At 35.3% G+C, this 15,383-nt stretch overlaps 1 protein-coding gene across 3 annotated transcripts in view; it reads right to left on the bottom strand.

Annotated features, from left to right (window-relative positions):
- PDS5B (PDS5 cohesin associated factor B) overlaps positions 1-15,383 on the bottom strand; it is a 99,091-nt gene that overhangs the window by 59,457 nt on the left and 24,251 nt on the right. For all 3 annotated transcript variants that reach the window (XM_066313161.1, XM_066313159.1, XM_066313160.1), the window contains exons 4-8: positions 11,085-11,171; positions 10,889-10,986; positions 9,665-9,791; positions 2,975-3,055; positions 1,126-1,266 (exon numbers count right to left, since the gene is read on the bottom strand). In XM_066313161.1, the coding sequence (XP_066169258.1) occupies positions 1,126-1,266; positions 2,975-3,055; positions 9,665-9,791; positions 10,889-10,986; positions 11,085-11,171 (534 nt within the window). The remainder of the gene's footprint in view (positions 1-1,125; positions 1,267-2,974; positions 3,056-9,664; positions 9,792-10,888; positions 10,987-11,084; positions 11,172-15,383) is intronic.

The raw sequence follows: 15,383 nt of genomic DNA, 5'->3' as shown, positions 1-15,383 counted from the left end.
TGGAATTCAAGATGGGAGGAGTACTGCAATTATATACTATTATGGCAGCAGGTAAGATCAAATATTCTGAATACTACCTTCAGCTGCAGAAGTACCATTTTTATTGGAGTGAGAATGATAATTGTTTGTAATGATAATTGTTTCCTATCTGTAAGAATAGGAATTAAAGGCTGAAAATAGGTCTACTTGGAAGACACAGACAGCAAGCAGTAAATTGAACCCCACTTCTCTTGGAAATGTGAATGGAATGATAAAAGCATTTTAAAAAACCCTCACCCAGTAAGTGTAGCGTGCCTGACTAGCAACATTAAGGAAAATTAATAGGCATGAACAAGCCACAGTGATAATAAATATTACAATAAGAAGAAGCTAAAGGTGCCACAAACCTAAAACCTGTCCTGTTTAATAAAAATACACTCAAACTTACAAGTTTACACATTGCACATCAGCCCTCAAGTTTAGTAACAGATCACATACTAAACAATCTGTTTAGGAACAGATGACATCACACTCCTCACAGAAACTCTGTGGAATGACAGATAGAAAAAAAAGTAGTGCAGAATACAGGGAGAACCAACTACTATATTGCATTTGTTCAAGTGATGGAGATACTTTCAAAAGGAAGTCTGAAACAAAAATACCCATTAAAATAGAGAGCTAGCACCTGCTATCTTCCAGATATACGAAACAAGCCTGAAAAAGTCATTGCTGCAATTACTACAAGACACACTGATGCATTCCAGTTGTCTACTTACATCTGTCACAGAACTACAATTTGGCCAAAATTGTTAATGTATATATGTTCAAAATACTAGGTCTTTCACAATGAACAATAAGTAAACCCAGAAATAAAATGGGTCAAATTCTCAAGTCATCCAAAAGATGGTGTTATTGCTTGAACTATACAAGTCAAAATAATCTACCAACCAAATCCCAAATATAGACACATGCACACTGTAGGTTAATACACCTGAAATTAAATTACATTTTTGAGGGGTTTTATGGGTTTTCCTTTAAACAATGCAGAGAAGGCAATTTAAAGAACTTGTCAGTAAGAAGAAACCAAAACAATAATGGTCAAAGCATACATGTTTCAAATACACAGAAAGGGTAGAAAGTGTTTACCTTAAGTTTGAATTCAAGCTGCGGTAGAACAGAAAGCAAGAGGTGGCTGTCAATATTGTATAACTCCAGAATCAAATCAAAAACATGCTCTGACAGGTCACTAATTGATGTTTTACCAAGCATGAGGACTTGATTAAAGAACTGGAAAACAAAACAGATTACACATCAGCAACGAGAATATACATGCACTCTTCTAAATCCTAAAAGATTAAATCACTTAATCTTAAAATGTTAATTTAACTACTAAAAGAAAAAGGATGGGAGGTGGCACACATAGATCAGATTTCCATAGCAGAAGTCTTAAATATCAGTCTTCTATCAGACATTATACATAATGGAAAACACATTAAACGTGATGTTTAGTCCAGCAGGTCTAAAAATAATTTAAGAAACACAACTTTAAAGGAGTTTCAAGGCATCATATCTTTTTATAATGGGGCTATATTCAGAGTTATTCCACTACTGAAAACTGTAATTTGAAAAGTATTCTCGTATTTAAAGTAAGGCTGAAACAACTGGCTAATTACTACACTACACAGCTGACAGGATAAGGAGCTGAAAGTAAAAGCACAGAATTTGGCAACTGATTGTTCCAGAATTTGTATTTACAAACACCATAATGCAACTCTAAAGCAAATATTCCTCCTCAGTAAACTTGGCGTATTTGAGGGAAACTTCATACTTTTCATTAAAGAAAATATTTCCACATCATTTTCAACTATGTCCTCTCTGATGGGTAAGAAGCAACTAAAGAGAAATATATCTAATACCGTGCATCTTATTGTAAGTTAAAGACTGCCTTGAAGAAATGTTTTGCTTTTCTGTATCCAGAGCTGCCAGGACACATATAATCCTGGTTAGCAAAATAACTGATACTGTGTTTTTAATGAATCTCAAGGAAAAAAAAAATTAAAACTCCAAAATACTTCTCTCTTATGAGAAACAAAGAAGACTCCACGTGCATTCTTCCCATGAAAGAAGATTCTTACTGTGCAGACTTCCTCAAAGCTCAGAAAACTTCATCCAATTTGTAATCTAACCTTACAGGTGAACGACATTAAAAACACTTTCCCATGCAGCAACGCAGCAGATTTGAAATAAAAGTTTTTAAAAATTTCATGAGGTAGCCACTTTCTAAGTGTTACAAGTCTGAAAGTAACAGAAAGCACTGCAGGTTTTCTACTGTTTTCAAGGTCCTGAGGTTTTGGACAGATGCCGTAAGGCCTGCTAAATCTTCAACTACTTAAAAAAGAAAAGAGGGGTTTTTTTCTATTTTGCAACTTAAGTTAGAGCTCTGATCCCTCAACCCTCTTCTATTACAGTGTCTATGATGTTGACATTCAACTTTGCTACAATCCTCAATCCACTCAGTCTTCTTCCCTGCTATCTATTCTTCAATTCCTTCCCCTTCTACTGCTGTGATAACAGCACTATAATTCTGCTCTGTCTTCAACTCTCTTCTCTCTAGTCTTATATCCTCACCAAAAGACAAATTTTGCTACAGAAACAATGTTCATATATCTTTATCAGAACAATATACATAAATGCACTTGGTCTTCCAGTCACTCTAAGGATCGAATCACAATTTCAAGACAGCAGAAAGTAAATTATCCATTGCATTTCTCAAATCTCAAGTATTAAGTACTTAATAGTTTATATATGGTAAAGAATTAGACTCAAAAGGACAGGTTGCTTAATTAATACAATCATTCTCTCAAAGAAAATTGACAACTCGTAAGAAGTTTTTTTTTTCAGCCCTTTTCATTTTTTCATGCAACTCATTGTTTTTATAATGCAGTTCAGTTACAGGAAGCATTGATTTCCATGTTTGTTTGCAGTCCTCACTTACGTTGGTAATGTATGGTTCAATTGCTTGCGCCGTCCTCTTTAGTAAAGCTTTTGCCAAATCATAGGCTTGCTTGTTTAAATTCTGGGGGAAAAATGAACAAAAAACCAGAAGTGTTATAAGCACATCCATTTATCTAAACACAAATCCAAGAATTTAAAGCCATCATGTAGTGGTAAACGCATTAAAGAAATAGCCTGTTCTTTTTATATTTTCAGTAATAAAGACAATATAGTAAAAACAAAGCTATTCCAAACAAAGTTTTGTAGTGTCCACTGGTATTACTGAGAAAAAATTTAAACTGTCAGATGAGGGTTTACTTTTCAGTTGCACAGCTAAAACTGATGTTCAATGAACTCATTGCCTGCATTTTAGTGCTCCTCCTTATCAGATTCCCCAAAAACAAGGAAAGTGATACAAAGCAATACAGAGGAATTTAGTCACCACAGAAGTGAGACTTTGAACAGGAGTACGGAAAATGCAACTCCACCCTTGCATCAAGCAGCCACCTGTAAACTACCACCACAGCCTCTCCACAGCACCACACAAAGATATTCAGTCTGTTGTCTGACAGAGCAAAGAAAAAAAAAACCCTAAAATTTCAGTTTATAGGATGATAAAAATTAAACTAATACAAAAAAATTAAAAAACATACCCCCCCTCTTCAACCTTCCTATCCTTCTATTTGTCCAATAGGGTTATTGCTCTATCACTGGTTTCTCCCTTTCCCCACACACATCCTCCATGCTCTAATTGTTACATACTTTCTCCAATTTCTATATCACAATTATTTTTCAAAAATTTACAAAAGAAAATGAAACTCAGCCCTTGTGACACCCACTTGCAGAGCTGATTAACACACGGAAAAATGAAGAAAAAATTCCTCAATACACAAGAATATGTAGTATTTTAATACCTAAAAAAACTCCACAAAAATATTTTCCACAACTTTTATTAGTCTTTGCAATTTGAAAAACCCAATATATTCAGTTTATAATACACCAGTAAAAAAGAGGCAGTTGCAGCTGCTTTTTAAAAATACTTCTCACCATAGAAGGAAGAGAGCTTCTTTTAGCACAATGAAATGCAAACACAAAATGTCTTGCCACACGTAGAGTATTTCTTTACCTAGATACTCTTGGTTCTTTAGAGTTGTCTGAATGGCAGAGAGGATCTGCAAAGATGCGGAGAGTACTGCCTGAAATTTAAAGACCCTATAGAAATATAGGCTTCTAAGCAGCAGTTTAAACAGCAGGAAAAGATTAACATTTTCTGATAATATAAAACAAAAAAAGTCTTTGACTTCCCTACTGATAGAATTAAGTCAGTTGACTGAACTTGAAACACTACCAAGACTCAATGCCTGAAGTGTCTGTCTTGGTCAAAGCCAATACAGAAGGTGACTAAAAATTCCAATTCTGGAAAGATACTTTAATATATAAAATACTTTCATCTTATTACAAAACTGTACAGTTGTTCCATGTGCCAGAAAAGAGAAAACACTGCACACTGGATTGTTCTTTATGGTCACAATTAAAAAAAAGGTATTTCCTGGAATAATTTGTTTTCTGTTATTCAGAACTGTAACGGTTCAGGGAAAAAAAAGGCACAAATAACTATAACAAGGAACAAATGTATGCCACTTGCAATTCCTGTTCTGATTCTTCTTGACTTCATCTCCAGCAACACAAGGACAACCACTTTCACCTGTGTCAGAGGGAAGTCAGGATCATGAGCAAGATCCGATTTAGTATACAAGTCAAAACAGCAGACCTAGCACAGAAGAGTTCCAACAGGTATATCTGTTCTGATTCACATTAAATACAGTTTCACTTTGTCTCTTTTCCACAGCAGTTCACTTCAAAGCTTAATGGTTCCCAAGATAAATGCTAGAAGTGGCTATTTGCAGCCCTGAGTAAGAAGGAAGTGTAATGCAAATATCTATCTAAAAAAAGCTCTAAAGAGGAAAAATACTCCATAGAGCATAAGCAGCCTCAATGCCTCATGCGCTTGATTTTATAGTGCCAATAATCATGACCCTCAAATGTCCAGAGGCCCCACCTGCTGAAAATAACAATATCAAAGAAGTCTGAAAAGCACATGAGAATTTTCTCCTCATTTTCCAGCTTCAGGATAAAAGCAGAAACAAGCAAAAGCAGTACTGCCTTAGGTGAAATGAAAACAGGAGGAGCCCAGCCTTTACCAAGTAGTTGGTAAAGAACCAAACCTTCTAACTCAACAGACACAAAAATATCCTAAACTTCCTTCTCCTGAAGGAGAAATTTTTAAAAGGAATTTAACAAAATTCTTCTCTGTTTTTAGATAAGCTCTTCTACCACTATCATCTCTACAATCTTTCCGTATGTTTGGAAAGAAAATTGACATGCATTTCAAGACCTTTTAATGATTTAAGAAAGCCCTCATGATGGGGACAATTATCTTAATCAGGATGCCTTTAGGAGCTTGTAAGCATCCAGTAGGCATAAGGGTGTTAGAGCCTTGAATGGGGTAGAAACAAAGCTATCAGCTGGCAACACTGTTTAAAAAAAAATCATTAGCAATTACTACATCTTAAAGGAAAATACCAAAATAAATATCGATTGCTAAGGAGAAACCAAAGAACCACACCTGAGAAGGCAGAACACAAATCTGCAAGAAAACTGAAGTTACATTTAACATCTGAACCAGACTGGTCGCCCAGAAACAGCCAGTTTTGTTTCAGAAAAGTGGAGAGCGTTTACATTTTTTAAAACCTTGGGAGACCTCCAGCAATAACATCTGCATGGAGGCTATCTTGGTTGACCACAAATTCTCTCATTTGCCTAAATTTCCACCATGATTTTTAGGCATTTGCTGCTGGTATTTCAAGCTTTTTATACTTTGGGAAGACATTAACAGTTTCGCCAACTCATTTTTCATACCTGCTTTTCTCTAGAATGACAAACTTCTACTTTTTGACAGAAGAAGCAGTGGCAACCTCCCTGACAGTATGGCACATACATTTTTGTGCTTATACAGACAATATTCTCCAGCAGAGTATGCCACAGAGCCAAAATCATTTGTTCTTGTACAATAGAGTCTGAAGTTTATACCCACTTGACCTTTTCTCAATTCCATTTTTCCAGTTACCTTCCAATAACCAATTTATCACATATCAAACCATACGAGAGTGAAGTAATTTCCTTGCCCACCTCTAAAAAGAAAAAGAAAATGGCAACAGAAAAATGCATGTCCCTTAAGTTTTATTTACAGAAGATGACTAAGCTAGCATCAATCCAGCATTTATTTTGTGGCTTTAGGAGGAAAATCAAATATTAAGCCTGTGTCTACTGCAAATATTCCTGAAAAGCATATATTTTCACATATTATTTTCTTGGAATTTGAAAAGCATATTCAGTTTTATTCTTATTATCAATGGCACAGCAACTGAATTAGTATCCAAGAGGACCTGACAGAACAGTTCCAAGAGATTCTCTTGTTCTCCTGGGAAAGGCAAACAGATTCTTAAGGACAGCTGACAAAGAAAAAGCTCAGTTAAAGTCTTGCCAAGATAGATAACACTAAATATTAAGCAAATTCCTAGCAGAGACAGTTAAGAATTTAATTATCAATATCACTTTTTCTAAAACACGGGCATGTAAAGCATGTGGGATGTGCAATGTGGAATTCCCTGTAGCAGTCTTGAGGCTGAAAATGGAACACTGGCAAACAGCCAAGGAAATCAAGTACAGTTTTCCTTCTAACACACTGCACAAACAAAATCATTTGCAGATCTGCCATAAAAGCTTTATAATACAAAAAGATCATTAAAGGGGAAAGGAAAACTATTCATTTTTCTTGCCTTTTCATACTAACTACCTCTTCCCTTGCTTCTAGGTCTTATCTGGGTTTAGGTCACTTAAATTCATTCCATCTTAATATAATCCTATCAAAAGAATTTCACTTGAGTCGATAGAAGAGAAACTACAAAAGGAAAAAATAATACAGCATCAAAACTAAGAGTTAAGCACATGGTCAGACAAGTTAAGCTTGCCATTTTATTGGCTTATCTGATAGCTGTACTAGTCAAGCAAGCCTGTGCACACTCTTTTCTGATACTGGTGTCAGCTGCTTTCATTCAGTTTAGGTAATATGCCTTTTATCCTGACCAAGTGAGATGGATAACAAACTCAAGGGAGATAGAGTAGTTTAGAGTTGTCACTACTTCAGTGACTACTAATTATGGTATACAGACATTTGATAATCTACCATGTGCCTAAGTATATGCTCCTTATGCCCGACTTTTTGCAGCCATACTGTGAGCACCACTGCTTTTTACACTTATTACTCAGGGCTATGGACCATATCTATTTCTCATCTTTGGAAAAATATTGTCTCGGTTTAAGGAGCAACAGTATTGAATTAACCCTTTGAAAACTGCTCATCTAATTACTACATCTCTTAAAAATATTCATGTTATTTCTGCATCAAGTTGTCTCATGTTGAATTTCAGTCACTGGATGAACTTCTGTTCCCAACACATACTTGCAGACCACAGGTAAGATAGATTATACAGGCTGAGATTTGAGGAGCTCAGTCTTCTTTTACCAATAAAACTCTTTTTTATAGTGCAGCCATTCAGTTCACAAGGCCACTACACATTCCCTCTCATACATAACCTTCCTTTTGGACATATTAAAAATACACCACTTGCTTGTGTCACTTTCTACAGAAAGAATTGTCTTATCTTCAAAAATCTCTCAATCTGATCATCTTCAAACCTGAGCTAGTAGCAAATCTATGTTCCTTCCATTCCACCAAAATATTTTTTGGTCCCTAGGAAATATAGAGATTCCCTACAGACCATTACACCAATGTCTGCCCTTATGCCATTTTTGGTGCCTAGTCTGATTATTCAATTTTCCTTTTCCACATCCCACACAGCTGAACAGTGAGGTCAGCCAAGACACAGTTGATTTTATAGTGGACCATATTCTTTATCTCCTAGTTTTGTGCTCAGAGGAAGAGTGGAAAATTTCTCAACTCTGAATTTATTACACTTTTCTAACTTGACATCAGTAGGCACAGAAAGTAGTTAGAGGACCAAAGTTATAAATAATTTTAAATAGAAACTTTAAATAATTTTAAATAAAAATTAGATTTTGAGATGAAACAGAAAATATTAGAAGCTCCTTTCCATTAGTATGAAAAAAAAAAAAAAGGTAAATGTAGTCAGAATATAGTCTGATATCCTGTAACTATTTCAGTTAGAAAGCAGGCTATAAATGAGCTACCTATGCACAGAGAGACTTTGATTAAAAGAAAAGCAGCAGAAAATGCAATCCCCAAATATATTACCCTTATTAAAATATTCAGTCAGTAATTTCAAATGCACTATGAAACAGAATTGTTTTAATGCTACAGGCATCCTAACAGGATGCAAATTCTTCAACTCAGAGTCAGTTTATTAAACATGAAACAAAAATAGTACAGTCAAATCAAGTTGAACACAGATGACACAATGAAACAATAGATTCATAAACTGAGAAAATACAAACTGAAATATTCTTGCTTTTGGGTTTTGTATACCAAAGCTTTACTTCATAAATCCGGACCTTAGCCATACAAATTTCAGTCTAGTCCTGGCACACAAGCTTTAGACTCCTTGAAGGACACAGCTAAAACAGCTAATTTCCAGTGGTGAGAAAAAAAATACTGACCTATACTGGGCATTTAGTCTTCCACTTTCAATAGAAAATAATTTATGTGCTATTTATTTACTGCAATTAATGGCTAGTAGTAAATGCACACTAGCTGGCATTCCAAAGCATCTCTCTGTTATCAATCACTTAACCTTACACTTTTCAGAAACTTCAGTAGTTACCACTTCCCTAAATATAATTTAAGAAAGAAAAAACCCAGGCTATAAGAAGTGTCTAAAATACAGCTAAAGATACATTTCCTAGATAATTCCCCAGTCTTTTTTTGTCATGAACAATTTACAAGTGAGTAGCCCATGAAATTTCCGTAGGAAACAGATTCCTGAACTAAGGAGTCAGATTTCCATGCTTTTTAAACATTTAAGTATCACAACACATGCACAGTTCTGAAGTTTTTCCTTTAGTTCATTTATAGGAGACTCTTTTTAAAATGCAACATTATTCATAAGGTAAGACAGCCATTCCTTGGGCTCTTCTGGAACCACCATTTCTACATACTTTTCATTCTATGGTTGCATCAGAAACCTACCAATAACACCAAGCCAACATTTCTGAAATACAACAAAGCCAATTACAAATCAGCAGTCGTAACAACTTTTTCCCTCCCACCCCGGGCAGCATCTTAGTTTGAACTGTTGATACAGCATTACATGAATTGAAATTTTTCAAAGGATATATGTAACTTCTCTATTCCCTTCTACTGGTATTGATGGGACACAAAAAAATCTGTGTTTAAATTCATATGATATTCAACCGTTTAGATTACTGTGACCACTGATACTTTCCTTATGGGAAGCATATCAGAGCAATGAAACTTGACTGAATTTTCTGCTAAAATTACTTGTTTGCTAAAAGAAATCCAGATAATACAGAGACATACTACACCCATTCTCACAATTAGATTAACATATCTGAACGCATACATCCAAGAAATCATGATTACAAAAAAAACCCCACCAAACAATAGAACAAAACAAAAGCCACTAAGTCTTACCTTATGCGCTGGCACTAGATTAACTAACACTGTATCCAGAAGCTCCTGTGACACAGTATCTCCCTCACAAATGATAGAGCTCATCAGATCAACCATGTGCATGTGTACTTTTTGGTTATGACCATTGCTGAAATTAAAAACAAGAATTCTTAGTGTAACATCTATATAAAGTACAACTTCTGTTCAGAGTACTCTGTGGTGATGCCAAACAACAAGGAATAAAAATCAGCAAATCACAAGCTTTCTTAGAAATCAAAATACTTCAATTCCTTGATTGCATATACCATCATTTGAATTTCAGGCTCTCCACATCCACTACTGCAGTAAGACTGTATCTGTGCCTACCATGAAAAGACAGTGTATTAGAACATCCCTCTGCTCTACTCAGTACTGGAGAGACTTCCTCTGGAGTGCTGTGTCCAGTTCTGGGCTTCCCAGCACAAAAAGGACACACACACCCTGGACTCAGTCCACCAAAGGTTCATAAAGATGATTAAGGGCCTGGAGCTGCTCTCATGGAAGGAGGGGCTAAGAGAGCTGACATCTTTTTTTAGCCTTGAGAAAAGATGGCTTAGGAAAGGATTTATCATTAAGTTTAAATACCTGATGTTGGGAGTAGAGAAGACAAGGCAAGACTGTCTTGACATCATGCACTCAGTGGTGTCCAGTCAGAACAAGAGGCAATGGGTACAGGGTGAAATACACGACATACCATTCAGACAGAAAAAACTTTTTAAATAAAAGGATGATTGAGCTCTAGAAGGTTGCCCAAAGAGGGCACAGCCTCTCCATCCTCGGAGATGCCCAAAACCTAACTGGCTACAGTTCTGGGCAATCTGCTTGAGTTGATCTGGTTAGAGCAAAGGGAAAAGACTAGACCACCACCAGCAGTACCTTCCAGTGTTCACTACTTTCTGACCCATGTATTTACAAGCAATAACCCTCCAAATTCCCCAGAATTGCATATTATACGATTCAATTTCAAGAACAGAATAAAATAAATGCAGTAAATGACAACCAAAGTGGTGCTCCTTAGGAAGAAAGGATGACGTGTATTGTGTCTTGTTTCACTGAAACAAAAAACTGACAGTTCTGCTACCTTTAGTTAAGCTAAATTACAAAACTACGGTCATTAATGCTAAAAGTAACACTGATCAGCTATGTTAGAAGTCACTGACCTCAATCATGCAATAATATACTGTAATTTGGGGTGAAAATACTTACTTTATTACTGAAAACAGTGTTCTATACAGCTGTGTAAAAATCTCATTGCTGTCTTCTAATTCAAAGCATATGTTATAAGACTTGACCCAAGCAATGTTCTGTGTTGGAACAAGAAAAAATAAAGTGAATAGTTAATACAAGATTAAACTGAAATATTATGTTTAACAGTCATTATGAAATAAGTGATGAAGCTTACCTCAAGCAAATAAAAGTATCGATTAAACTGAGGGCTTTTTGTATCTTCTAAACCTTTAAGTTGCCTTGTTATGAACATAAATATATCCTGAAAAAAAAGAAGTTCTATTTATTCAATCAACTGCAATTAAACCCTCAAAATAAAATCAATACCTTTCAAAGTTACTTGTCACTTAGTCATTATTTAGTCACTACAAGATATGCAGCAATGACAGACATTATTTCACTACCCAAAAGAAGATAGTCTACAAAAACATCATGGAAAATGTCAAGGAGTAATTTTAAAATACTTCATTACTGAGGTTAGCCAGTAAGGTTACTCTCAAAAGGTTACTGAGAAAGTAACCTTCTTCTAAGGAAACAAATGTTTTTCATTTCCAAAGAAAAGCACTCAACAAACACAGCTGCAACTGTCTGGCTGCAGAAGTCAAGAGATTATTATTCAGCAGAACAATGAATTTAATATTTTTATTTCATACTACAAGTTTCAAAAGAAGGGGAAAATAGCAGTAGGCAATTACACTTTTTCTAAGAGTATTCTTATATGTTCATTCTGTATTGTTTGTGCATTTCCCAGTCATCAAGATAATGACACAGATAACATCTCTTGCCAAAACTAATAAACCAAGTTCTTCCTGCTTCTTCTATCAACTTTCACCACCAGAAGACTCCTTCAGAAAGTCTCACACAGAGTAAATTAAAGCAGTGTACAAGGAACAAATAGTCAATTATTAACAGAATAGAAACACACAAGAAGGTATCCTTTCAATTATTTTTTTCCTAACATTCAGATAATTAACAGCTGGAAAATCACAACTACAACTATATTAATCTGACTATATGAAATCAAAATATTTAGAAATAAATATCACCAGAAACACTCTTCACAGCCTCAACTGTATCTATGTTTCATCTAACAACCTAGGTGTGAATCAAATAAATTCCAAAAGGTATAACACTGCCATAATAAATACAAGAGAGCCTGTTAATTCTGAAAATCTATCCTAGAGGTAGTCTGTAAGACTTTTCTATAACACTTTCAAAATTACAGTTTCCCCTAAGTCCCCCAAGAAGAATACACAGACAAAAGGAAAGAATAGTGTTTCTTTTTTTTTTTTTTTTTAACATTGTAATCACAAAATCCAGCCTTAATGATTAAGCTGAGCACTTACTGTGGATCTAGGTAAAATTAAGAACTAGATTGGCAAAAAAAGCACAGCAAACACACTGTTTAGAGAGATACAGCTACATTCATGTTTTAATTTGATTTGAAACTGATTTTGAAGAGTTAAGGATGATCAGATAGTTCACTCTCTGGTTCATACTTCAGATCCCTTACAGAGCACACAATCTAGACTCTTCAGCTGAAATTAAACCAAAAGACACAAACGACACATCTAATGGTCTCCAACCCCTCAGGAGCATTCAGTCCCCGTGCAAAAGCCCATCTGAAGAATCCCTCCTTTAAAATAAGTGCCTGAACACTAGCAGGCTCTAAGTGCCCACCCAAAATGAATGTTGTGTTACAGAAAACAGGTACACTGGAAGGTTCTATAAAGTTTAGAAGACACACAAACTGAGTCTCAAGGAAGAATAAGAATCAACTGAAGAAGAAAGAGGGCACATGACAGACTGACCAATGCCAAACATAAAAACTACTTAATCTTAGAACTCATGCTCTATGCTAATTATTTCTGTTAAACTTTACTCGTAGAGGGAAATCTCAAACAGTTCATTTAAGCATGAAAGTATCTTACTTTTTATCCTGCAGCTCAGTATGCAATACTTACCTACTAAATGTGATTTAAAGACTCAGTTAGTAATTTTCCAAAAGAAAGTTCTCATCACTGTGCTGTATATAACTACAGACATTAATGAACAGCATACATGTACACTCAGTCAAACACCTGAATGCTTCAAATAAAAGCATGGTTTGAAAAAGTAAGCATTTACTACTAAACTATTTTTTCCTATTTAAAGAAACCAAGATAGACTAAATTCAGAAGTACTCACTAGTTTTTAGTATCTCATGTACTATGACCAAACATTTTTCCCTCTTTAAAGCACACATAACATAGTACTTGAACATGCATTTATAAACAAAACACAGGCTAAAATAAACTTTGGCTGCAGCCAAAAAATGGCAATAATTTCACAACTGGACAATATGTTTTCACATGAGACTGCATAAAGCAAGTCTACATTAGAATCCAGACTTAGAAAACAAAAGTGCTCATACTTCAGCTTTAGGGAATTTGCTTTTCTTTTATGGGTTGCTGTCTTGACGTCAATTAACTACATAATGGCTTCAGTAATCATCAGAGCCATGGCTCTCATCAGAGAACACCTTCAGATAACTGAAGTTCTGCTACCATATACCCTTTTTAATATCTACATTTCAGCAGAGACAGGCAGACAGTCCTTCGGTTCAAGTCATTTTCAATTGACACATATAAGTGATTAGATTGTTTTCCCACCAAAAAACTATACTTGGGCTCTAGGCTTTACACAGACTAAGGAGGGCTCAAAGTTAGAAGCTTTGAGATCACAGCAGAGCAAACCTACTCCAGCTTTGTTTTTATTCTCCTGATGACATTTTCCATCCCTGTTATAAATGCTCTTTCAATGATCAGCAAGGAATGTAAGATTTACATGAATGATACACATAAAAAGAGGGAAACTGGAGATTCTTATCCCTTTTCTCAGCATCTCACTTGGACAATATATAAGTTACAAAGACATCCACTGAGTCTGAAGCAAGGGCAAAACGTAAGATTTAAGTCTTTTCCTCTCAAGAAATGAATCCTTTTCAATACTGCCTTTGCCATTTTTAACTTTGGTGTTAAACATACGAGACTAGATTCAGCTGCAGTATGGATTTGATATTAAATACTGGGTAAAAGAGTGCCAAGATATAACCCAAGAGGAAGCATTCTTCCTCTTACCTCTGTCATAAAGTGGAGGGAACTCTTCGACATTTCTATCAGAGCTTGTCCTGCAACCACAAAAGCTGAGTTCAGAGGAAACGGGTTTGCAAAAATCCTACCCCAGTAGCCCTAGGCAGAGATCCCTATCATTTGGCTTCTCTTTATTTCTCAAAATGCGTTTAGAAAACTGCATCAAGAAACTGATTTCTGAAATCCACACAGATTACAGAACTCAATGCTGGCAATGGAAGTCTCTCATCCATTCCTAGCTCTGCCTAAGCAGGGGTTGTAGTATTCTGATACTTGAGGTATGAGATTAGTACTGTAAACCTTCCAGTATTGTACACTATGAAATCTGAAGCTTAGTAGCATTTGGTAGATCAAATACTATAAGGAGGACTCAGTTAGCCCAACTCAAAAAGAGAGAAATTAAAGCTCTAAGCCTAACGAGCAAATGAAAACATACTCAAAACTGAAATAGAAATCAGGACAGCTGAAAAGCAGACTTAAATATAGCACAATCGAGAAAGCTAATATTTATCTCCAGTTGAAGATAGTGCAATCAATAAGTAAGGTAAGTAGATGCTGTACCTCTGATTACACACTAATTCAGAATTAAGAAAACAGAACTAAGAAAAATCCCTAGATATCTCTCCAGAATGTCTATTACCAAAAGATGTACTAAAGCTGTAGAAACTGCACTGCTTCCCTAATTAAGTACTGCTGGTGCAAGCCCTAGATGAGAAATTGAGTGATTTCCTCTTAAAAGATAATAGATAGACCATCCACCACAACCAGCTTTTTATCCTATTGTGGAATAAACAAAGACCAAACCAAAGTAAACAAAAAAGACCACACACACTCCTTATTCAGGGAGACAAAAAAAGCGCAAAGTTACTTTCACCTGTTTTTTGTAGATTTCCCCCAAAACTCAGTTCATCACTCTAGATTCTGACTGCACAAGGGAAACAGTTTGATTTTGAGAGCAGGAAACTAAGTTAGATTTCTACTTTAACAAGTAAAAAACCCCACAAAACAATATAAAATCTATTTTTTTCTGAAACAAATGAGATCTGTACTTCTTTTCAAACTTGACATGTCTCTATCAACCATCTCCATCTAGTGGGATCAGTGATGTTTGTAATTGCAGAATTTGCCAAGTCACATCAAAAATCGTTAAACTCTGAACAAAAGTACTTTATCTCTAAATATACAAACTCTTGGTAGTTTAGTTGGAGATGCAGGGGTATTTTTCCAAGAGAAGATATTAGCTATCTTGCAAAAGACTGTGATAAAAGTTATACATATAATCATTATTTCTAAAGTAACCTGCAAATCCCAAAAACAGTTCAATAAAATAATTATTTCCAATA

This window comes from Sylvia atricapilla, chromosome 2 (assembly GCF_009819655.1).
Source record: "Sylvia atricapilla isolate bSylAtr1 chromosome 2, bSylAtr1.pri, whole genome shotgun sequence".
NCBI lineage: Eukaryota > Metazoa > Chordata > Aves > Passeriformes > Sylviidae > Sylvia > Sylvia atricapilla.
This window is presented reverse-complemented; position numbering and strand designations above follow the sequence as displayed.